The sequence below is a fragment of the Ovis aries genome, chromosome X, assembly GCF_016772045.2.
Source record: "Ovis aries strain OAR_USU_Benz2616 breed Rambouillet chromosome X, ARS-UI_Ramb_v3.0, whole genome shotgun sequence".
Taxonomy (NCBI): Eukaryota; Metazoa; Chordata; class Mammalia; order Artiodactyla; family Bovidae; genus Ovis; species Ovis aries.
The window spans coordinates 31,620,457-31,647,011 of record NC_056080.1 but is presented as its reverse complement, the minus strand read 5'-3'; the positions used below and the strand labels follow the sequence as shown (position 1 = coordinate 31,647,011).

The window sequence follows — 26,555 nt, the reverse complement described above, 5'->3', positions numbered from 1 at the left end:
ATACATTGCTTGTCTTTCTTTTTTCCGTGAAAGGGGAAATTAGATGAGGTTTTAAATTATAGGGGTTCCCTGATAGCTCAGTTGGCAAAGAATCTGCCTGCAATGTAGGAGACCCTGGTTCGATTCCTTGGTAGGGAAGATCCGCTGGAGAAGGGATAGGCTACCCACTCCAGTATTCTTGGGCTTCTGTTGTGATTCAGCTGGTAAAGAATCTGCCTGCAATGTGGGAGACTTGGGCTCGATCTCTGAGTTGGGAAGATTCCCTGGAAAAGGGAAAGGCTACCCACTCCAGTATTCGAAGGCCTAGAGAATTCCATGGACTCTATAGTCCATTGGGTTGCAAAGAGTGGGACATGACTGAGCGACTTTCACTTTCTTCACTTTAGGGACTTCCCTGGTGGCTCAGATGGTAAAGCGTCTGTCTACAATGCCAGAGACCCGGGTTCAATCTCTGGTTTGGGAAGATCCCCTAGAGAAGGAAATGGCAATCCACTCCAGTACTGTTGCCTGGAAAATCCTATGGACAGAGGAGCCTGAAAGGCTACAGTCCATGGGGTCACAAAGAGTTGGACACGACTGAGCGACTTCGCTTTCACTTTATTTATTAATTTTTTTTTAGTTTTTTTTTAAATTTTTTTAATTTTAAAATCTTTAATTCTTACATGCGTTCCCAAACATGAACCCCCCTCCCACCTCCCTCCCCATAACATCTCTGTGGGTCATCCCCGTGCACCAGCCCCAAGCATGCTGTATCCTGTGTCAGACATAGACTGGCGATTCAATTCTTACATGATAGTATACATGTTAGAATGCCATTCTCACTTTAAATTATACCTGTTGTATTGGGCTTCCCTGGTGGCTCAGAGGTTAAAGCGTCTGCCTCCAATGTGGGAAACCCGGGTTTGATCCCTGGGTCGGGAAGATCCCCTGGAGAAGGAAATGGCAATCCACTCCATATTCTTGCCTGGAGAGTCCCATGGATGGAGAAGCTTTGTGGGCTATACAGTCCACGGGGTCGCAAAGAGTCGGACACGACTGAGTGACTTCACATATATAGTTTTAGTTTTCTATTTTCCACTTATAATTTATAGATTCCATTTCAGATTAGTGTCAGTATCATACCACAACTTTTGGAATGTAATCGAATATAAAGCAGTAAAATACTTTATTTAAAATCACCAGGCAAAAGCCTCCAGCCAAATCTAGCTTTTTTTTCATAGCACCAACTATAAGTTTCTGAATTCCAAACTAAAATCAGGATAAAGAAATGAACTTTAAATTTTAGAGGAAAGTGTCTGAAGATGAATGTAGCATCAAGAAAATACACATAATAGTTTGTGTCTCTACTATGTGTAAAAAAAAGATAATTTCTGTGATCATACATTTCACACTCAAAATGAAACATTCTAGTGTAACCAGAACTTAGTATTTTCCAGTACAGATAGCATAAGATGACAAACAGACAGTAAGTTTGCTCTCAACAGCACCTATCAGGTAAAGGATTTTCTACTCTAAATGATTTTTTGGTATCTCATTCCATATCACATATTTGCTTAACTATACAAATAGGTGAAGCCATTTGTTTGTTTTCGAAATCAGAGTAGCAATATCTTGAGTGACTTGAGTTTAGTTTCATGCATATATCAAATAAGCTAAAAAATTATACTTTAAAATAAAATAAGAGATGCATGAATCTCTGGAGCTCCTCCATCCATTTGGTATGGTGCTGTTACTTGTTCTCTTTGAAGGAGAAGTCAAATCACTCATGGGTACAGTGAAGGAAAGAAACTCAAATCAATTGATGAAAGAGATTTGCCAGCCTTCCTGTCATAATTCACATGAACTGATTTCTCATGACAGCAGAGTTTGTAAGTTCATCATTGTCCTTCAACATGTAAATCACTGCTAATGAACTAATATCCATTCCTTTCTATGTTCATGGACAGACAGGTCAGGAGAGCAGTGACCCTAAACTTATTAAGTTCACAACTGTTCACAATTGAATGTCTTTGTCCTCATACCTCTTAACCTGGCACACTCAGAAGGATGGGCCCCCGGCTGCATTCATAGCTAATTATTTTTTCTTGCAGATATATGTAATAGTATTATTGCTGATACCGATTGTGATGGTATTGATTACTGTGATTTCTAAAACTGGATTATTGTAGATTTAATCTAACTAGATTGTTGAATCCTCATTAGATGGAGTTTGAGGTATAATTCCATCTCACTCTCACTATGTCTCCTGCAGCAAGCAAATGGTCTTCTCACCTTTATGGGCTTTTTGAAGGGGGATAGTTTTGATCTCAGTCTTTTCAATGAATATGTATTTCCTCTTAAAGGCATTCATCATTGTCATTATCTAGTAGTAAAAATAGAAAAGCAGTGCATAAATTGTACAGCTGCTGGTTGAGAAGGTTTGAAATTAAATTGTGGTTGATTTTATTCTTGACAGATTTGCATGAATCAAATTACAGAACTGTAGTAGGTAGTGCTGTGATTTAACATACGTATTTTTTAAGTGCAATACAACACAAATAATGTACAATACGTTAAAATGAGTACTTTCTGAACTAAGTATAAATAATACAGCACATATGATTTCCACAAGTGTATTGAATTAGAAGGCTACCTAATCATTTTGACAAGAACTAACCAGATAAACAAACACCTATTTACATAAGGAAATCTTCATTTAATATTGCTACACTAGCTAAACGGCTTCCCTGGTGGCTCACCTGGGAAGAATCCACCTGCCAAGCAGGAGACATGGGTTTGATTCCTGGGTCAGGAAGTTCCCCTGGAAAGGGAATGTCAACCCATTCCAGTATTCTTGCCTGGAAAATTCTATGAATAGAGGACCCTGGCAATGGGGTCACAAAGAATCAGACACAACTAAGCAACTGAGCTCGCATGCACATTGGCTAAGGCATGTGTAGTGCTAAGTCACTTCAGTCATGTACGACTCTTTTCAACCCCATGGACTGTAGCCCACCAGTCTCTTCTGTCCATGGGTTTCTCCAGGCAAGAATACTGGAGTGGGTTGCCATGCTCTCCTCCAGGGTATCTTCCTAACCCAGGGATCAAACCCACATCTCCTTCATTGGCAAGCAGCTTCTTTACCACTAGTGCTACCTGGGAAGCCCAGCTAAGGTATACCTAGTGATGAATGAGAAACATGTACAAAAACAATATTCTTATGTTAGCGCTATTATTATCAATTATATGCTTAATTAGGCCATAGTTACTCATTTGGGACCTGGCATGAATAAAGGTGTATTATTAGGACAAAAATAAGAGTGTGAGTTAGAATAAGGATGACAGCTACAATTTCTCCTCTTCAGTAATGAGGGTCATTTGTATTCAGTGCTTAGGTACTTGATAACTAACATGTATTAACTAATACTCCCCATGAATCTATGAAGTATCTAAAGTTTTTATCCACATCTTATAGATGAAGATGCTTAAGCAATATGAAATAAAGTAACTTGGCAAAGTTGACACAACTAGTATCGGCCAAGCAAGGATTTAAACCCAAGCAACCACCTTGCATGAAGTGGTTTCTAGGGTATTACATGGAGTATAGCAAGGATGAATCTGGGTAAAACATGGTAGAATACTGAGATCTGGCATGGACAGTTCATAGAAAAAATGTCCTGGATTCAAATTCTTATTGAATCTGTGCCAGTTTTAAAAGATGCTATAAAAAGAAGCATCTGTCATTCATGCGCCTATTGGCCTTATGCTTAGAGAAATAAGTCACGCAGGAAAAGACAAATATTGTATGTTGTTGCTTATATGTGAAATCTAAAAAATAAAAAAAAATGAATGTAACAAAACAGAAGCACAGTTGGAGATATAGAGAAAAAACTAGTGGTGACTAGTGGGGAGAGGAAAAGGGGGCAGGACAAGGTAGCAGTAGGGGATTAAAGGGTGCAAATAAGCCAGAAAGAAAAACACCAATACAGTATACTAACACATATATATGGAATTTAGGAAGATGGCAATGACGACCCTGTATGCAAGACAGGGAAAGAGACACGGAAGTGTATAACGGACTTTTGGACTCAGAGGGAGAGGGAGAGGGTGGGATGATTTGGGAGAATGACATTCTAACAAGTATACTATCATGTAAGAATTGAATCGCCAGTCTATGTCTGACGCAGGATGCAGCATGCTTGGCGCTGGTGCATGGGGATGACCCAGAGAGATGTTATGGGGAGGGAGGTGGGAGGGGGGTTCATATTTGGGAACGCATGTAAGAATTAAAGATATTAAAATTTAAAAAATGAAAAAAAATAAAAAAATAAAAATAAAAATAATAAAATAAAATAAAATAAATAGCTACAAGGATATATTATAGAGTACAGCAAATATTTTATAGTAATTTTAAATAGAATATAATCTGTAAAAATATAGAATCACTCTATTATACATCTTAAACTATTATAGTATTGTACATCAACCATACTTCAGTAAGAGAAAAAGGGAGGAAGGAAGAGAGAGAGGGAAGGAAAGAGGGAGAAAGGGAGGAAGGAGGGAAGAAAGAGGAGAGAAGAGAAAAGGAAGGTGGAAAAAGGAAAAGAAATGGAGGAAAAGAAAGAAGTCAGACATGCATCATTTCAGTTGTTTCATCTAAACTAATGATAGCACAGATGCTCTGGTTGAGGTGAATACAATGTTTCATGTCTTTGGTATACAAAGGAGTGACAAGAAGTGTAGACACATGGAGGAAGCTCACAGATATTGACAGGACAGTTGGGCCCAATGTCAAGTTTAGATAAGATCAAGAAGTAAAGGCAGCCCTTATTCAACCTCAGCAGCACTGGGGAGAGCTTGACATAAGCTGAAAAAATCCAAAACTGCAGCAAAGTCATTCAGTCTTCTTTGGCTGGTTCAGCTTTTAGGCAGGACCCTCGAGACCTTAAAGGAGTTATTGGGACGAGCCAGTAAGGTAAGGAGTGAGGGATTCATTCATTCAAACGTGTTTGTTAAGCTCTTCTCATATAACAGGCATTGCTCTAAGTGCTTAAAAAGCAGTCAATGAAACTGATGGACTCCTCCCGACTACAGCTTTTGTTATGGCAGAGACAGAACATAGCCAAACAAGCAGATAATAAATAAGCAAATGCTGTATGTTAAAGATGATACAAGCTATAAAAAATGAAGTTTAATAAGGGAGTATAAAACTATTGAAGGGGAAGGAGATGGTAGAATGGCAAGAGATGGGATTGTGATTTTAAATAGGGCAGAAAGGGCTTTTGAGCAAAGATTTGGAGTAGGAAGAGAGTCAGCCTTGCAGCCAGACTTGCTGTCCAGGCATGGTAGGTAGGTCAGTGTAAAGGCCCACGTGTTGGGTGTGTGCCTAGCTTGATCAGTGAACAGCAGGGAAGCCAGAGTGCCTGAAGCGAAATGATCCAGGGGAGGGTAGCGGGCCATGAGGTCAAAGAGGTCGTGGGGAATCCAGGTTGTGGAGGGTCTGATGGACCATTGTGAAGACTACTGTTCTTGCTGAGTAAGATAGCCACCATTGTAGGTTTTGGAGAAGACGGGTGTGACACAATCTGATTTATGCCTTAAAAAGATCACGATGGCTGCCCTGTTGAGAGTAGAACTGTAGGAGACCAAGGGTAAAAACAAGGAGGACAGTTGGAAAATGGATGCCAGTGGCTTGGGCTTGGTTGGTAAGGAGAGATTTTTCAGATTTGAGAATGTTTTCAAAGGGAATTTAGAGGTTTATTTCTGTGTTCACCAAAAACTTGAGCATGGTTGTATAAAAGCCCATTCTTAGCAGAGTTCGGACTCAGGAGAATTTAGGAGTCCCTGTGAACTCAGTGAGAGATCCCTTAGGAATGTCAGATTCCTTCTCATCGAAAATGTGGCCTTCTCTACACCAGTCTTGCTGTGAAGTAGGCGCATCAGTGCTGGTAACAGAGATCTTATTACTCTGGTCAAAATCCTTCTCCTTTGAAATCTGTTTCATCACACTTAACCACAAATTTAATAATGGCAGTCACTTGAATGAAGACAAAGCTAATGCCATGAGCAAACTGACCGGTTTTCTATTTTGGTATTAGAAGAATTAGATAATCAATGGAGGCATGGCATATACAAATCAGAACAAAATATCTGAAGGAAAATAAAATAATGTTTTTGTGTATATTGTAATATAGGGCCACGCTAGATACAGGGTTAGATTTTTCACCACTTCTACTACTACTCCAGCAAAATATTATTGCAATTATTTTAAATTAAATAATCATGGAGCATATAAAATGTCAAAGTGAAATTTGATTGCAAATGCTTTTTTGAATTCTACTTAAATTATCTAATGAAATAGTTTGGTGTATGGAAAAATATGACTTCTATTAATGTATTACCATATTATAAGAGCTGATCTTTTGGTCCATAACATTTGGAATAACGTAATCATTTCGTGATTTCTCAGAAAAATCAAGATTTTCTTTTTCAGTGTTAATTTAATTTTTATTTTATGTTGGAGTAGAGTTTATTTACAATGTTCTGTGATTCACCTGTATTTAGATTCTTTTCTCGTATATGTTATTACAAAATTTTGAATAGACTTCCCTGTGCTTTAAAGTAGGTCCTTATTGATTATCTATTTTATATATAGTAGTATGTATATGTTAATCCAAAACTCCTGATTTATTCCTCCCCCCACCTTTCCTCGGAGAAGGCAATGGCACCCCACTCCAGTACTCTTGCCTGGAAAATCCCATGGACGGAGGAGCCTGGTGGGTTGCAGTCCATGAGGTCGCTAAGAGTTGGACACAACTGAGCGACTTCACTTACACTTTTCACTTTCATGCACCGGAGAAGGAAATGGCAACCCACTCCAGTGTTGTTGCCTGGAGAATCCCAGGGACAGGGGAGCCTGGTGGGCTGCCGTCTATGGGGTCGCACAGAGTCGGACACCACTGAAGCAACTTAGCAGCAGCAGCAGCCACCTTTCCTCTTTGATAACCATAGGTTTATTTTCAAAGTCTGTTGAGTCTGTTTCTATTTTGTAAATGAGTTCATTTGTGTCATATTTTTTAAATTCCACATTTAAGTGATATCATATTGATAGCTTACAGTGAATGATGTCAGATTCGTGATCTCCAAAGAAGAAGATTTAGCTTTGGGGCCAGGGACCAGGCTTGATCACTCAAGAGCTTTTGTGGAGCAAAGTTTTATTAAAGTATCAAAAGGAACAGAGAAAGCTTCTGACGTAGACATCAGAAGGGGGATGGAGAGTGGCCCCCTCACTAGTCTTAGCAAGGGAATTATATACTTTTTTAATTAGTTATTACAGTAAATCAAAATAATGTCTCAAGGTTGTAAAGATCTTACTAGAACCACTCCCAAAATATGCACTTTAAGATAACAGGATTAGTCAGAATGTTTTCAGGAAGGAGAAACATGTCCTCAAGCAGGATACATTATTGTTATATAATCCTTACTAAGGAATGTAGGGAAAAATGTTTGTTCTTTCCTCCTCCTTGAGAATTTTCGACCCTTATCTCCTCCTTGAGAGCCCCAGACCCTTTTCTCCTCCTCAGTGACCCTGGACTTTTTATCAAGCTGCCTAGGAAGTGACTCTCTCAATATGATATTTGTCTTTCTCTGTCCAATTTATTTCACTTATTATAATCTCTAGGTCCATACATGTTGCTGCAGATGGCATTATGTCATTCTTTTTATGGCTGAGTAATATTCCATTATATCTATCAGTATATACCACATCTTCTTTATCCATTCCTCTCTTGATGGTCATTTAGATTGCTTCTATGTCTTGCTGTTGTAAATAGTGCTGCAGTAAATATTGGGGTGCATGTATCTTTTTGGATTATGGTTTTCTCTTGTTATATGCCCAGGAGTAGGATTGTTGGATCTTATGATAGCTTTATTTTTAGTGTTTTAAGGAACTTCCATACTGTTCTCCATAGTGGCTATACCAATTTACATCCCCACCATCAGTGTGGAGGGTTCCCTTTTCTCCATATCCTCTCCAGCATTTATTGTTCACAGACTTTTTGATGATGGCTGTTCTGACCAGTGTGAGATGATTCCTCATTGTAGTTTTGATTTGCATTTCTCTAGTATTTAGTGATGCTGAACATCTTTTCATGCGGTTTAGAGAAATGTCTGTTTAGATTTTCTGCCTTTTGTTAAAATTTGTTTTTGTTGTTTTTATTGAGCTACATGAGCTGTTTATATATTTTGGAGGTTAATTCCTCATTGGTCACTTTGCACACATTTTCCCCTATTCTGTCAATAGCCGTTTCATTTTGCTTATGTTTTCTTTTGCTGTGCAAAAGATTTTAAGTTTAATTAGGTCCCATTTGTTTATTTTTGTTTTCATTTTTATTATGCTAGGAGGTGGATCCAAAAAGATATTGTCGTGATGTATGTCAGAGTGTTCCACCTATGTTTTCCTCTAAGAGTTTTATAGTATCCAGTCTTAACATCTAGGTCTTTAATCCATTTTAAGTTTATTATTGTGTATGGTGTTAAAGAATGTTCAAATTTTTCAACTAGCACCTTTATTCAGCTATATATTTCCTTTTTTCAGCTGCTTTTATGATTTGGGATTGATTTAATTTGCTGTTTATTTTTCGCTTGATTGATTTGCTATTGATATTTGTCAACTACTTTACAAATATTAATCTCTTTGCTATAATTGGATTCATACTTAAATCATTAATACAGTACCTCAGTTTTCACTTTTCTTATAGTGAAGATACTATAGATATTTACTGCATTAGAGTTCATGTTAATGTATACTTTGGTAGTTTCCCTTTGTATTTTTTACATGTTTCTCTTTCATAGGAAATTATTCATTCTTTTCTCCCAGCCATTATTTTATCAGGCCCAGCAGCTGTCCTACTTTTACTCCCATGCAGCAATTTACCACCATCTCTGAGAAGGAAATGGCAACCCACTCCAGTGTTCTTGCCTGGAGAATCCCAGGGACGGGGGAGCCTGGTGGGCTGCCGTCTATGTGGTTGCATAGAGTCGAACACGACTGAAGCTGAAGCGACTTAGCAGCAGCAGCAGCTGCTAAAATGTACATTAAAGACTCACTCTGCCTCTTCCCATTCTCCTAGAAAGACTATTTTGATAATCCCCATTTGATAAATTCTGGAAGTCAGAAGCTTCTACATTAGAGCTTATAATTCATGAGGTTGGTAGAAGTTTTGAAGTTGCAATTAAGTTGTATGGAGGCTTTTCTTTTATTCTTCAACTATTGAAGCTGTTCTTTGACCAACTATTATGTCTTTTTTTTTGATCCATGATATATGATTACTGATTTATTACTTATGGAAGGACACTATCTTCCTGTGGAAAATGTTTCAACCAAAATCTGTCCTTGTATTTAGGAACAGTTTTTCACATGTGGAGCATAAACAATGCAGGGAAAATAATTGAAAGGGCAACTTACTGTAGAGCCTGTAAATAAAACTTTGAAAAATTTTCTTTTAAAGCTCAGAAAAATTTAATTAATAAGCACTTTAATCCCTTTTGATTGAATACCCTTCCCAATTTGGTATGTCATTAATGTAGTGCCTGGTAGCTAGATGGGACATGAAATGGATAAGGATTAGATTTATATAGGATGTTGCCTTCATCTGTCGGATAAAGACAAATTCCAGAGAGTGAAAATGAACTGGAGTTTGAGTCTTTGGTGCTCCAATTTTTCTTTCTCAATTTTAAGATAGATATACTCCCCAATGACTGCTGTCACAATAGCTACTAATGGGTTTCTCTAATCCTTTTTCCTTAGAAATGAAAGTTGTGTGCTCTTCTGTTAGGCAAGTTACAAAGGGTCTCAAGGCATTTTTGTTATCTAAAACTGCCTAAAGCTATTATTTCTGCCTTCTTAAAATGTGAAAACAATCATCCATGGTTTTATAACTCTAAAAACACATATACTTGCATTTGTGTATGTATATACGTTTAACTGCAGTGTTATGTTTATTAAGACAGTGATGCTGAATCAACAGCTGCAAAAGATACAATTTTTACCATTTGGCATGCTGTGCAAATGAGCCATCTGCTCCTTTTGACCTGTTCCCTATGGTAACCGATATCCATCATAATCATAACCACTAGGAAAAAAAAATCTTGTTTTTCTTGTTCACCACTGTATCTGCAACTCCTAGTACAGTCATTGTTTAGTCACTGTCACGTCCGATTCTTTACAATCCCCTGAACTGTAGCCTTCCAGGCTCCTGTGTCCATGGGATTTCTCAGGCAAGAATACTGGAGTGGATTGCCATTTCCATCTCCAGGGGGTCTTCCCAACCCAGAGATCGAACCTGCATCTCCTGCATTGGCAGGCAGATTCCTTACCACCGAGCCATCAGGCGGGACAGTACCTAACACTTAATAGGCACTTGATGGATATCTATCTGTTCAATGAATGGATGATAGTCTGTTAAATCCAGATATAAAGTCTGTGACTGAAGAGGACAGAGTATTAATCAACCTCCTAGTGACAAGAATTTTTTCAAAAAAAGGAACAAAATTAACCTCCTTTACATTATAAGATCAAACTAGTCAATACTAAAGGAAATCAACCCTGAATATTCATTGGAAGTACTGATACTGAAGCTGAAGTGCCAGTATTTTGGCCACCTGATGCAAAGAGCCGACTCACTGGAAAAGACCCTGATTCTTGTAAATAATTATATAAATTTTAAGTTTTATAAAACTCATTACTTCATCATATAACTAAAATCTGAAAAATTATTGTAAATTAAATTTCCAAGTAAATACTCCTTAAAAATTGCCTTTAATGATGTGATGAGACATAAAATTATTTATAAGTAAAAAAAAAAAAAAACAAGCTTTAAATAAAATGTTAATGGTAACATAAAATATGCATAAAGTTATTCCCAGATTTGGCAAGTAGCCTAACGGTTAAAAAAAAAAAAAAAAACAGTTTGCACGAAGAGAATGCACATAGCTAAAAATATTTGCTTTGACAGAAACTTTGGTTAAGAATCTTATTTACTTTCAATCATATTTACTGTATTTCCAAAGCTACGTGTTACTTATTCACAGGTAAAACTTTTCATTCTCCTATTAATTTTAGGTCCAAATAAATATTTATTTTAATATTTAATATTGAAGATGCAGACTCTAAGTTGTTCCAAGTTTCCATGCTACATGGCTTTTACCAAGAATAGGATGCTATTTTTTAGATTGTTTTTTGTTGTTGTTATATATGGAGTTTTATTTTCAATGAAATACGCTAAATTCATTTTTTTCCTAATCCTATTTCAGTAATTGAGAATCCTTTGTTCTGAGTTCAGAATTATTACTTAAACTATTCAAAAGCACTGAAGCTCTAAATGGAGGATAGTTTAATGAATAGTGTTTTTCTTTCTTCCTTGCAATTCTGAATTTTTAACTTTTTTTCTTTTGCCATTTAAAAAAGCTGATCTGTATCCATTTTCTTGCTTAAAATAGTAATCATGAGCATGTTGATACTTTGATAACATTAAACTAAACCTTATAAATTGGCATTATGTGGGTAAAAGTATTCAAACCTTGGCAATTGCATATAGTTCAATCTACTACAGTGACTTTTACCCACGTCTGCTTATTTCTGAACTCTAGTGCATATAGTTAAACAGTCAAGGAAAAAATCAAGGACTTTGTGTTGTAAATCACACATAATTAATTAATGGATACCAATTATTACCAATTCCCAAATTGAATTTTCCAAACCTGAGGCAAAACGTTAAAGGATGTTCTCACCTTTAGGGAAATGTCTAGGGTTTATAATGAAAGGATGTTAAGAGTTAAGATCCCTCTCACATAACATGTGTTGTTTTGTTGTTTGTTGGTTTTATTAAATTTGTACGTTTAGATTCAGAACAATTATATGGAACAGTGGTTTTGCTTTTCTATCCCAATATAAAATACTATGATAGAAAGCATGTTCTCCCAATATCAAAACCATTAACCATTTATAAAATGTGCAAAGTATTGCCAAATCTGTTTCCTATTTTTCTCAAATAGTGTACTGGCATTTGTGCTAATTTGTACAAATTTAATTACATTCCATCTTGAATAATTGTATGAACTTGCTTGATCACACATACTGGATTTTTTGTTCTATATCAAAATAATAAGATGTTCATGATTGCATATTTCAATAGGATAAAGGAGTATCAAGTGAAAAAAGGAAAGAAAAGCATCTTGTCCATATTTCCCAATCCCATCCCTCAGCGGTGATCAGTTTTCACGTTTCCCTGGCTTACTGTATTGCCATAGAGTGTTTCTCTGTAAAAGCTCTCTGCCCTTGCTTTGCTCAGTTATACAAGACTTAAAAGCATGTCCTGGTGCTAAAAATTTTAGAAACATAGAATGCCATATGTCTAATTTTTAATGATGAGAAAAGCATTTGCTTCTATGCAACTCTCTTTTACCATGAGCAAGAGCCAATTTTTCTTTCAAGATATTTTTCTCTGAAAAGATTTTGACAGTGTGTGCAACTTACTGCAAAATGTACCTATCACAAAAGGACTTACAAAATCACTTTCTGTTTAGTTGGTACTAATAGACTAGAATTGTCATCTTTGAGGAACAGTTGGAGCAGTGGAGTACAGGTTTTGCATTTGGTGCTGTTGTTCTTGTTGGTGCTCTGTGGCATCTGGGAAACTAGGCATAATTCTAAAAGGACTCTGTCTATTGTTAGATGTCTCAGGTACTGTAAGGTAACCATGGAGAAACTTGGCCAGGAATACATAGAGATTGTTACTCCACTGTTTATTCTTAACAGCTAAATAACCAATAAAAGTAAAACAGAATAAACAGAGAGAAATCCAAAGTACTCATATCTGTTCAGGCCTGAAAGTGTGTCCACAATGGTTCGAGAACAATGTAATAAACCTTAAAGGATCAATGGCTCCATTCAAATTGATTTTCATAAACAGGTTAAGATTCAGAGCTTCAACTAAGCTTTTCACTTCAAATGAACGCATATATAGTGAGGCCTGAATACTGTCTTTAACTCTTTAAAGAGAAATGGAAAATATGGTCCCTGTGCTCTGGTACTTTGTAATGTTAATTGAATACACAGGTCAGACTTATAGAAACAAGTTAGAAAGTAATAAAAGTAGGAAAGACATAATACAGCCAAAATACCTAGTATAAGGCATGCTGCTGCTGCTGCTGCTGCTGCTAAGTCGCTTCTGTTGTGTCCAACTCTGTGCAACCCCATAGACGGCAGCCCACCAGGCTCCCCCGTCCCTGGGATTCTCCAGGCAAGAACACTGGAGTGGGTTGCCATTTCCTTCTCCAATGCATGAAAGTGAAAAGTGAAAGTGAAGTCACTTAGTTCTGCCCAACTCTTAGCGACCCCATGGATTACAGCCCACCAGGCTCCTCCGTCCATGGGATTCTCCAGGCAAAAGTACTGGAGTGAGTTGCCATTGCCTTCTCCAGTATAAGGCATGAGTGTTACTCAAGTTGTGAAAGGTAGAAAGCAATGTGGACTTCCCAGATGGCTTAGTGGTAAAGAACTCTTGCCTGCCAATGCAGGAGACGTGGATTTGATCCCTAGGTCAGGAATATCCCCTGGAGAACAAAATGACAACCCACTCCAATATTCTTGCATAGGAAATCCCATGGACAGAGGAGCCTGGCAGGCTACAGTCTGTGGGGTCACAAAAGAGTCAGACACAACTTATCGGCTAAACAACAGCAAAAAATCAATGTAGACAGCAGAAACCGGAAATAATTTTATTAAGGAGAAAGCCTTTGAAATAGTCATGCTTTGAATACAAGTGACATTTGGACAATGGCACCCCGCTCCAGTACTCTTGCCTGGAGAATCCCATGGGCGGAGGACCTAGTGGGCTACAGTCCATGGGGTCACTAGGAGTCGGACACGACTGAGAGACTTCACTTTCATGCGTTGGAGAAGGAAATGGCAACCCACTCCAGTGTTCTTGCCTGGAGAATCCCAGGGACGGGGGAGCCTGTTGGGCTGCCATCTATGGGGTCGCACAGAGTCGGACACAACTGAAGCGACTTAGCAGCAGCAGCAGCAGCACCACAGCACCCCACTCCAGTACTCTTGCCTGAAGAATCCTATGGGCAGAGGAGCCTGGTGGGCTACAGTCCATGGGGTCGCTAGGAGTCGGACACGACTGAGTGACTTCACTTTCAGTTTTCATTTTCATGCACTGGAGAAGGAAATGGCAACCCACTCCAGTGTTCTTGCCTGGAGAATCCCAGGGACAGGGGAGCCTGGTGGGCTGCTGTCTATGGGGTCGCACAGAGTCGGACACGACTGAAGTGACTTAGCAGCAGCAGCAGCAGTAGCTACCACTTATTTATTATGTGGCAGGACACATTCTAAATTTTTTGCTATGATAACTTGTCACCACAACAACCCTATTATACCTGTATTCTGAAATATCCAAGCTGGACATAATGGTTTGGTTCAGAGTGCTGAGAGCTTCTAATTCTGAATACATTCTCAAGGTATAGAGTTCATAGGATTTGGTGGCCAATTGCATGTGGGTTGATAGAAGATTCAAGGATAACACTAAGAATTTTGGCATGAAGTGCTGAGACAGTGGACCTGCCATTAATTATAACATGTGGAAAATTGCAAGACAAACAAGGAAGGGTACAAAGTTGAATATAAGTTTGGTTTTGATGTGTTAAGTTTAAGATGTTTATTAGACTTCCATGTGGACATCAAGAAATATATTGAATATCTCTTGGATATATAGAATAAGTTAAGTTCAAGAGGTATTTGCAGTTAGAGATAAAAATTTAGGAATCATTCTCCCACACTTGCTCACAAAATATGGGTTTTTCTGATATTGCCTTTCCAGCCCTCTTTCCTATAACCCCACCTCTGTAGATAGTCTCAGCCACTCCCATGGTCTAAATATCATTTGGACACAAATGGATCTTATTGGTGGAGATGGAAACCAGGATAGGCAAGATGGTGTCGTAGAATCACTGCTTATAGTCCCAGTAGTGGGGCATTGGCACATGTAGGGACTCAACCGTCGAATGATTGACTCTGCTAAAAGCTACAGCAAAGTGCTTATGGGCTAACAGAAAAAGGACTTTGACTTTCTGGTTCACTGTTGTATTCCTAGTATATAGACTTTATCAGGCACATGGAAGATTTTCAACAGATATTTGTTGAGTTAATGAATGAAGACAGACCTGCAGCTCTCAGAGAAGTGGAGAGAAACCTGAGGCCTAGCAGAACTTGGTAAGACAACAGAGGCCAGGGCTGTGTGGTAAAGGCCATATTTAACAGTGCTGAATGCTGCAGAGGCAGGAAAAAGATGCGATCAAGAAGCTATTAGTGAACCAAATAGAAAATTTCTCCAGGAAGTAAATAGAGTAAAAAAAAAAAAATGTGAATCACAGGTGTTTTATAGCCATCTGCTCACATTAAGTCATTCTGAGACGTAAAAGATGAAGAATCACTAGAAAGCAATTTTATAATTTGTAAATTAAGTTCAATATACTTCAAGCCAGAATATAATTGAAATATGTAAGTCACTTTTCAGGGAAAATACCCTCAACAATCAATTTCATATTATCTTTTATTTTACTTATTGTGTTATATATCTGAGACTCTATGGTTTCAATTTTTAAGTAGCTTTTCTTTTTTCTTATGGAAACAGTCTTACTAAAGGAACACTGACAAAACTTTAAGTAAATGTCTTATAAATAATTTATAAATATTTTATTACAAACCTTAAAATAGAAGGCAAAATTTCACATTAATATTTGTATACACATCCTACGATCGAACAATTATTTAAAACCTTTCCTCAGAGTTTTAAACTCACGAAGCTGTGTTTGAGCTGACTTCTTGGTATAAAATAGGACTAAGCATAACTACATGTATGAGACATTCTCATTTTTTGATTGTGTGCCAAAGTGTGTGCAAGTGCTGAACTGAATTCTCTGCTGTTTATGTGTGAAATTCCCATTTATTTTCATGACTACATGGAAGTCATGACAGCGATAGGAATTTCAAATGGCACTTTTAGAAATAGAAATCATACAGGCACTTTTCAGAGTAAATATGAAACAAATAACTTGCCGTAAGAGGACACATTAAAAATTCACTAAGTTCTTGTTTGAGTTTATTGTCATCAGAAATGCTTACTAATATGTTCAGTTTATCAGCTCTCAGTATCTCCTGCTCTAGCCCTGCCCAGTTTCTTCAGTATCTTGTTTGACATTCGTATAAATAGATTTAACATTTATGTGGGAAAAGGCATGCTTTGTAATGAAACATTCTGACAGCAAGGAAGTAGTTGTCACTTTATACTAAATGGAAGAAAAACCAAAAATCAGAAATGTGCACATTATGATAGAGAACAGAACCTCATTAAATTAGGAGTTACTTGAGGTCTTTATCTCAGCCTGATTAGTTGGCAAATAGGTCCCTTGTTTGGTTTCCTAAATCAATTGTCTGTAGTCTCTAGTTTCTCTTTTTTAGTTCATTAAAGACACTTATAGATTCCAAATGGATTCTCTTCTTAAATTGAGACCCACATTTCTAAATATTATTTTATCTCAAACTGAGGCCTATATTATGCTGGTTGTGTTACCAATGAGCTCTTATTTAAACAACATGCTTTTCACCTAGAAATGTGAATTACAGCAGTATAGTTCACTATCTTCTATTTTTCCTTATTTTACATATTCAGGCTTTTACTTTCAATTGTGAACGTTACTTCCCAATCAAAATGTTCTCTATCAAAAGTGTATAAATAAGGATCTCATTTAACTTACTTGATTCTAGGAACCAGAGTGGCAAGGATGCTATTTTGAAATATTAAGGACTTGAATTATATAGACTCATGCCTTCCAGACATTGAAATTTCCATTTCCAGGAAGTGTGTCTAACAAATAAACATCTCATCGGATTGAAATTGGGAGCAGGGAGGTCATTTCATAGGGGCATGTCAACATCAAGAAAGAGGTTAACTAGTAAGTGGGTACTTCCTCATTTTGCCATCATATTTCAGGTAAGATAAGGAACTATTCTGGGAGAGAGAGAAATGGAAATAATATACTCTATAGTGATCCTAGGGATTTTTCTATCTCCATAGCAACTACAGAGACTATGGTTTCCTTTTTAGAGGGTCAGAAACTATAAAGATCACTTATTTCTAGACAAACCAAAATAGTAGAAAGCTATAAAAGAACTCATCTCTGACTTTAAACTGTGGAAACTGCTACAGAATTTTCTTTGGTGCATATACCATTTTTTTTCTGTGTGCAGTGCCTCTGAAACAAGAGTATGTGTAGGGACTTTAAAAAGGATTTCCTGGACTCCAGCCAATTTTGACAGCATTCTGCAAGAATGCACCAAGGAGCTATTATCTAGATATCCAGGGAGTATGACATCTTCTGCCCCAGTTTTTGCTTTTTGCTTTTCTCATTTAGGATAGAAAGTTTTCCTGCTTTGGCAATGTGCTGCCCTGCATTGCTAAAACTGTTCACAACTCGATTCTGAGCAATTTTACCACTTCCCAGAGAATTGGAAGCTCTCCAGAGATTTGGATTAAAAATCAGGAAGCTTTGCAAGGTCAAATCATCTGGGAGAGAATATATATTCTCTCACACACCCCACATCGAAACCTAAAAGAATTTCTTTTAGACCAGTAGGGAAGATACTCCCACCCTTCTCTTCAATTTTACCCCCATAGGAAATGACAGCTATTCATTGTGTCTGGGATCCCAACATGCAGACAAATGGAGCTGGTTGCCCCAGTGTGAATTTCAGTACTCAGCCTTTCAGTGAGCTGATATCAGAGTTGTGGATTTTTGCCCTTGGGCTGGTAGCCATACGAACATGGAGTCTGTGACTCATATCAGCAAGAGTCTAGCCAGTTCAAGCATTGGGGAAGGTCATTTGGTCAGTAGAGTTAACAGAAGCAGCAGAGAAAGTCATGTTGGTGCATATTCCTGCCACCTGACCTCATCTAGCTAGTGTGTGCATGCATGCTCAGTCATGTATGACTGTTTGAGACCTCATGGGCCATAGCCTGCCAGGCTCCTCTGTCCGTGGGATTCTGCTGGAAGGAATACTGGAGTGGGTTGCCATGTCCTCTTCCAGGGAATCTTCCTGACCCAGGGATTGAACCCATATCTCTTGCATCTCCTGCATTGGCAGGTGAATTCTTTCCTACTATACCATCTGGGAAGCCCCAATCCAGCTAGTTGGGTAGCCCTAAATATTCCACCCAAGACTCTAGGCTCAGAGTGAAATTTTACCAGGTGAATAAAAGAAAGAAAGAATGTAAGAGGCTTTCTTGAGTGCAGTGACCTCTAAGGCATTGATAACATATCCAAGATCCATCCTGTCTTTTAAACATTTTTGTTATAGTATCTGTTTTCATTTTATTAAACTTTTCCTCCATAAAGAAGTGTCTTATGTGAAATAAACCGTAGTGTCATACTAGGTTGTTTTCAATTTTGTAGTGAAAGAGGATGACATTGGAACACAGTCTTCTCTGTCCAGAGTTATATTTCCACACTTTCAAGATGCTGAGATTGCTCTTGATAAGATCACCAATCACCTCCCACATATCCACAGTTGACCTTTTACTCCTGTTTCTAGATGCATTTGACTAGTTGGCAGCTCCCTCCCTCTCTCTTGATCTTCATTCTTCCTTTGGTTTTAAAATATATACATTACTCTTCTGGTTCTTCTTCAAGGTCTGATGAGATCTGCTCTTTGGACATATTCATCTCCACCCTTTACGTCTGCTTTCCACAAAGGTTCATCCTTAGGCAAAATTTCACACTTTCATGCTAACAAACATTACTGAGCAGTTTTCCCATCTCTCCTACAATTAAACAATACCTACTCTATTCCACTGAGTAGCCATTCTGTATGTAACACAGGCAGAACACTTATATCCTGCATTTTCTCCAGAAGAGTAATGTCACAGGCTATTTTCTGTGTTTGCATGCCTTCCTTTCCCTCATATGGTAATCCTTGGTCTCTCAGATAAATATCCTGACCACAGAATTAAATTGACTGGCTTAACAACAACAACAACAACAAAAACTTGAAACCTTCTAATCACAAGGTATTCATGGACTTGAAGACAACACCGGGGAATTGTATAAATAATCTTTCCCTCTTCCCCACCTCCGCTCTCTCTGAAATTCATTCACACCACCCGTAACCATCATGTCTAGAGGACTAGCAGACCTGACAACACAGCTGTTTTCCTTAGGGTGTCAAGGTAAGCACTGACTTTCGCCTTACAAATGACATTATCTGTATCCTCACCAGCTTCTGTAGATTCATCTTCCCCCAAGGCAAGTCCTCATGCACCGCAGTCCTGAAGGCAAACTCTGAAGCAAACTCCACCAGTCTGACTGGGAAGGTGCAGGCTCAGCAACAGGCATTCCCTGTCTAACCTCGTCTCCATTTCAGACATGGTTGAGATCCTCCCCGATTTTGCCTGCGAGTTGACCAACATATTCATTTTATCAATATTGTTCAGTTTTTATGTTTATACAGTTCACTCTTGGACAGCCTGGGTTTTGTTGTTGTTGTTGTTAAGCAAGTCAGTTTAACTCTGTGTTCAGGATAGTTATTGGAGAGACCAAGGATTACCATATGAGGGAAAGGAAGGCATGCCAACACAGGAAATAGCCTTTTTATGTTTTCCATAGAAAATACTATAGAGCTGAGCTTCCCTGGTGGCTCAGACAGTAGACAAATCTGCCTGCAATGCAGGAGACCCAGGTTTCATCCCTGGGTCAGGAAGATCCCCCTGGAGAAGGGAATGACTACCCACTCCAGTATTCTTGCCTGAAAAATTCCACGGACAGAGGAGCCTGGCGGGCTACAGTTCTTGCGGTCGAAAGAGTCAGATACAACTAAGCAGCCAAAACTTTCACTTTGACTACAGAACTATACAGTCTGTCGCTGGACAAATCCACAGATGCTGAGCAACCATGGATATTGAGGGCCAACTATAAATTATACATGGATTAACCCTCATGTTATTCAAGGGTCTATTTTATTTATTTATCCTGACAGAAAGCATGTGATCTCTGAATCAGAGAACACACAAGGGATTACTCAAGAGCATCTTAGCACTCGTCCTCATGCCCCAAATCCCCATGAGACGTGAGGTGAGGGCCAGATGTTTACCTGTGCATCTGTGGGTTATAGTACAAGAGACAAAACTCAGTATCAGAAACATCAAAGCTTAGATAAGGGAGTCAGCATATCTGATAGAGACAGGAAGAGAGTCATGGAGGGACTTGGGTGTCAGAAGGGAGAGAGGGGATGAGGATAGAGAAACAGAGACCTTTGCTCTTCTATCCAGAGAGGGGGGCAGGTCTCTGTCTGTTATCCTCAGAAGGTAAGTTGGAATGTAAGCAAAGGAATCCAAGGAAGCTTCTGGGTCTCCCTGGAATAGTACACTCATCTCAGCTCCAAGGTATATTTGCTGTTCAATGATCCTTTAACCCAGATACCAGTGCTCTTTGCTCAGAAAGCCTAGAACATGTGGAGATGGGAGAAGATATATTACCCAACTGTATTTGTCATCTCATTTCCCCTTCTCAAAATCTGATGCCAGCTGCCTATTGAATACCTATAGTCTGATGACCCAAAGGCTTTTCATTGTCATCATACACACACACAGACACACACATACACACACAAGCATGTACACACAGAACCTGTTCATCCATCTGCAGTCCTTTTACTCAGATACCAGTATTCATTCAGATACTCAGGCCAGAAACCTGGGAGCTAGAGTCGTTCTTCCTCTTTATTCAATACACAGTCACTGACTTCTGCCAAGTTTCCTTCCTAAACCACCTTCTCAATTCAGCTCAAATATGAAGGCTGACTAGATTTTTTATAACCTTAACAATATTTTAAGTTTTGAGAGGTAGCATACAGTGCTATGTGTGCTTTTCTTGAAAATAATTAATGGATATTGGAAACATGTTGAAGATTTTTTTGGATGAGTTTATAAAATATTATATCAATTTGTTCAAAATAATATGGTTGAGGACGTGAATGAGTGGACATATACAGTGAAACAGTGTTGTCTATGGTTTTATAAGTGTTGGCAGTAGATGATAGATTCATGGGGGCTATTTGTACTGTTTTCTTTTTTTTTTCTTTTCTGCTTTTGTATATATTTGAAATTCATGTACGTGTCTGTGTATGTGTGAGACGATTCCCCACTGTCTACTGAATTACATGCAGTATTTTTAAAGCACATTGTTAATCATCTCCAGCTATTTCCAGACCCATCTTCCCTGATCCTATACATTTCTGAAAAGTCAGATTTGACTGCTCATGTTTCCTGTCTTTGCATGTGTATTAGCTGCTAAGTATGACATCCTTCCCACTTCAGCTACTCAGCTATGTATATCTACCCCAAATCCTACTTTCTTTATGAGCCCTTTCTGTGGCTTGTGACCACATATATGATTCATTCTTTTTCTGAATTTTGAAAAAAAAAATTGGTACCATTTAGATCACTCATCAAATAATTTCTGAACATTTAGCTGGGATTTCTACACTATAACTGTTTCCTCCAGTTTTCCAAACCACACCCTCCCTTACCACCTCAATAAGACCAATTCAAAACTTACTGAAAACAAGTAAAACTGTGCTTCACCTACCTTTACTTTCTCCATATTGATCCTTATACATAGAAGAACTCAATGAATGTTTACTCAATTGACTTGTCTTAGACAATTCAGATAAGCAAAATAACCAAATTCATACTTGCAAGTCTAGACAAATATAGAAGATTTTGGCATTTTTTGAACACTGATATATTTTTGAAAAATTATTATGTAATAACACTGTGTTTTTTTTCCCCTTAAATACAATCTATGTTTAAAAAATTACGGAGTTGATTTTTGTGATGCTTTAACTTATTCAACACAAATGCACTGGGTACATACAGTGTACCAGGCATGTGTCTGAGCTCTGGAAACCCTGCACTCATAGGGTCGAGTCTAGTGATATAGAGAAACTAGTAGATAGGTAATCTCATATTAGTCATAAAGGCCATGAAGGAAAATGAACAAACAAGGAAAACAGAGTACTCAGGGCTGCTACTTAAAATGGAAAGGTAGAGAAAGCTCTTCTGATATGGAAAAGAAGTAAGGGAAACAGCCATTTAAGTTTCTTGGAGGGAAGAATTATTTTTGGCAGAAAGAACAGCAAATGCGGAAACCTCAAAGCAAGAGTACATTCAGCATGTTCGAGGAACACAGAGAGGCAAAAGGGCTGAAATGGTGTGCACTTGGAAGAGGGCTTCCCTGGCGGCTCAGCTGGTAAAGAATCCACCTGCAATGTGGGAGACCTGGGTTCGATCCCTGGGTCGGGAAGATCCCCTGGAGAAGGGAAAGACTACCCACTCCAGTATTCTGGCCTGGAGAATTCCATGGACTGTATAGTGCATGCTGTCACAAAGAGTCAGACACGACTGAGCAACTTTCACTTTTTGGAGGAGACTAAGGAAAAAGTAAGACTGGAATGGCAGGCAGCATACAACCAAGCTGTGCAGAACTTTGTAGGCCCTGATGAAGACTCTGGGTTTAGGTCTTACCTGGTCCAGTGCCTAGGACTCGGTACTTGCACTGCTGGGGCCCGAGTTTAATCCCTTTTCAGGGAACCGACATCCCACAAGTTGTGCCTCGTGGGCAAACAATAAATTTGATAAGGAGCATTTGAGAAGTGAAGTAATATGATTTGATTTGTGTTTCATACAAATTTCTGTGGCTATTGTGTGGAGAATTGATGGGAGAGGGTCAAGATAAGAAGCAGGAGGGTCATTTAGGTAGGAATTGAAATAATCCAGGTGAGAGACAAGGGTAGCTTATATCAGTTATAACAAGGGAGATGATGAGAAGAGGGCAAATTCTCGACATGTTCTTGGAAGTAGAGTCTATAGGATCATCCAGTAATATGAATATAGAGATTAAAAAAGAAGGATCAAGGAGGATTCCAAGGTGGTCAACCTGAATAACTGTTAATTGATATGTCATTTACTGAAATGAGGAAAATAATGGGAAGAGAAAGATAAGGGGATGCTGTTGAGAATGTGGTTGGGGCTATGTTAAGTTTGAGATGCTCCTGAGACATCCAAGTGTCAAGAAAGTTGTTGGAAGTATGAGTATGGATTTCAGAGTTGAGGTCATGGCTGGAGATGTAAGTTGGAGAGTCATTGTCATATTTATTGTTCAGTCACTCAGTCATGTCCAACTCTTTGTGACCCCCATTGACTTCAGCATGCCAGGCTTCCCTGTCCATCACCATCTCGTGGAGCTCGCTCAAACTCATGTCCATCGAGTCAGGGATGCCATCCAACCATTTCATCCTCTGTTGTCCCCTTCTCCTCCTGCATTCAATCTTTCCCAGCATCAGGGTCATTTCTAATGAGTCAGCTCTTCACATCAGGTGGCCTAAGGATTGGAGCTTCAGCTTCAGCATCAGTCCTTCCAATGAAGATTCAGGGTTGATTTCATTAGGACTGACTGGTTTGATGTCCTTGTAGTCCAAGGGACTCTCAAGAGTCTTCTCCAACACCACAGTTCAAAAATATCAATTCTTCAGTGCTCAGCCTTCTTTATGCTCCAACTCTCACATCCATACATAACTACTTGAAAAACCATAGCTTTGACTATACAGACCTTTTTCAGCAAAGTAATGTGTCCGCTTTTTAATATAATGTCTAGGTTTGCCATAGCTTTCCTTCCAAGCAACAGTTGTCTTTTTAAAATTTAATTATTTTTTTTTATTGAAGGATAATTGCTTTACAGAATTTTGTTGTTATCTATCAAACCTCAACAAGAATCAGCCATAGGTATACATATATCACCTTCCTTTTGAACCTCCCTCCCATCTCCTTCCCCATCCCAACCCTTAATTTCATGGATGCAGTCACCGTCTGTAGTGATTTTGAAGTCCAAAAAAATAAAGTTTGTCACTGTTTCCATTGTTTCCCCATATATTTGCTATGAAGTGATGGGACTGAACGAAAATTATGACCAACCTAGACAGCATATTAAAAAACAGAGACATTATTTTGCCAACAAAGGTCCATCTAGTCAAGGCTATGGTTTTTCCAGTGGTCATGTATGGATGTGAGAGTTGGACCATAAAGAAAGCTGAGTGCTGAAGAATTGATGCTTTTGAACTGCGGTGTTGGAGAAGATTCTTGAGAGTCCCTTGGACTGCAAGGAGATCCAACCAGTCCATTCTAAAGGAGATCAGTCCTGGGTGTTCATTGGAAGGACTGATGCTGAAGCTGAAACTCCAACACTTTGGCCATCTCATGCGAAGGTCTGACACATTGGAAAAGACCCTGATGCTGGGAAAGATTGAGTGCAGGAGGAGAAGGGGATGACTGAGGATGAGATAGTTGGATGGCATCACCGACTCAATGGACATGGGTTTGGGTGGACTCTGGGAGTTGGTGATGGACAGGGAGGCCTGGTGTGCTGCAGTTCATGGGGTCACAGAGAGTCAGAAACAACTGAGCGACTGAACTGAACTGAACTGATGAGACTGGATGCCATATTGTTACTTTTTTGAATGTTGACTTTTAAGCCAGCATCAAGAGGCTCTTTAGTTCCTCTTCGCTTTCTGCCATAAGGGTGGTTTTATCTGCATATCTGAGGTTATTGATATTTCTCCTGGACATCTTGATTCCAGCTGGCGCTTCATCCAGCCCAGCATCTTGCATGACATATTCTGCGTATAACTTAAATAACAGGGTGACACTATACAGCCTTGAAATACCCCTTTCCTAATTCGCAACCAGTCTGTTGTTCCATGTCTGGTTCTAACTATTGCCTTCTTGACCTGCATACAGGTTTGCAGGAGTCAGATAAAGTGGTCTGATATTCCAATCTCTTTAAGAATTTTCCAGTTTGTGGGGATCCATGCAGTCAAAGGCTTTAGTGTAGTCAATGAAGCAGAAGTAGATGTTTTTCTGGAATCCTCTTGCTTTTTCTATGATCCAGTGGATGTTGATCTCTGGTTCCTCCGACTTTTCTAAATCCATCTTGAACATCTGAGAGTTCTTGGTTCACGTACTATTTGAGGCCTAGCTTGGAGAATTTTGAGCATTGCAATATAGAGATTATTTAAAGTCATGCGACCAAGTAGGAGGTAATACAGATAGATCAGGAAAGATCTATGCTAGAGCACTCTAATATTAAGAGATTAGTAAGAGGAGAAAGATTCTGTAAAGGAAACTGAGAACTGTAGACAAGAAGGTAGAAGAAAAAACAGAAGAATTCAGGTTACAGAAGCCAAACAAAGAGTTTTAAGAAAGAGGGAGTGATTGCCAGTATCAAGATGAAGACTGAATTACCCATTCAAATTGGGCACGTTGAAATCAGCAGGCTTCAAGGCTAATGACTTTTAAAAGTCAGAAAATGCAAAATGCAAGACTGTTAGTTACTCTGGGTGTTGATACATTTCCTTTCTTCTCTTTGCATAGACAACTGAATCATTTCTGACTTGCTTTACAATTTCAATATTGCAGAATATAAAAGACAACCTGCAACAAATCTCAGGTCGGATTGATATCATTCACAATAAGAAGGCAGCAGCACTGCAAAGCGCCACAGCCCCGGAAAAGGCGAGGCTACAGGAAGCTCTCTCCAGGCTCGACTTCCAATGGGAAAGAGTGAACAAAATGTACAAGGACCGACAAGGGTAGGTACCACTTTCCTTTTACTAAAAGGAAATGATTATACCTATCTCCCAGGAATTCTAGAGTTCATGTCTATGCTCTTCATGAAAAAGGAGATAGGGAAGAAGAGAGTGAGATGTATCACTATCACTAGGAAAAGGTAAGTGGAATCAGAATAAATGGTGATCTAGTTGAAACTAAGGAGCTGAATTCAACACATTTTTCAGAACCAAAGTTAGCATCATGTTGGAACACTATAATATCCTCAGAAATTTCAGGTCATGCCAAAACCAATTTAGTCATTGAGTTGAGGTGGTTTAAATAATTGTGCAGTATAATTTGTATACTTTTGGTCAACTTTGTATCCTATAGATTTATAATAGTTTGATATACTTGCATTAATATATTGAAAATCTAAGCTAGCAACACGAAGTTGACTTTCATGTGTTGTTTCTATTTTGAAGGTGATCTTTTACATTTTCTGTCTCCCTACTATTTTGTCTCAAGGAATTTGATTTAAAATTATTAATTTTTCATGCTTCCTTAATTAAAATATCTAACTGTTGACCAAATTTTAAAAATTCACATACATTTCTTAGCCTCAGACCACAAGAAGGTGCTGTTTCCTCTTCTAATTTTAGGTGAAGCATAATAAAATTGTAATGGCTTAAAGCAGTTTCTTTCAAAGAGTTGTTTCAAGACAGAATTCTTCATTATTACTGGAGGAAATAAAATCGTTTTTAATAATTACAAGGAACCTCTTTAATATCTCTCATATCTGACCCTTTCTTGATGTCTTTACTTCATTTTTTGTTCTTAATTTACTACATTAGATTC

General features: G+C 38.5%; 1 protein-coding gene across 9 annotated transcripts in view; it reads left to right on the top strand.

Moving 5' to 3' along the window:
- The window catches only part of DMD (dystrophin), a 2,668,835-nt gene that overhangs the window by 1,384,872 nt on the left and 1,257,408 nt on the right, over positions 1-26,555 (top strand). For all 9 annotated transcript variants that reach the window (XM_060407875.1, XM_060407877.1, XM_060407874.1 and 6 more), the window contains one exon: positions 25,569-25,741. In XM_060407875.1, coding sequence (XP_060263858.1) covers positions 25,569-25,741 — 173 coding nt within the window. The remainder of the gene's footprint in view (positions 1-25,568; positions 25,742-26,555) is intronic.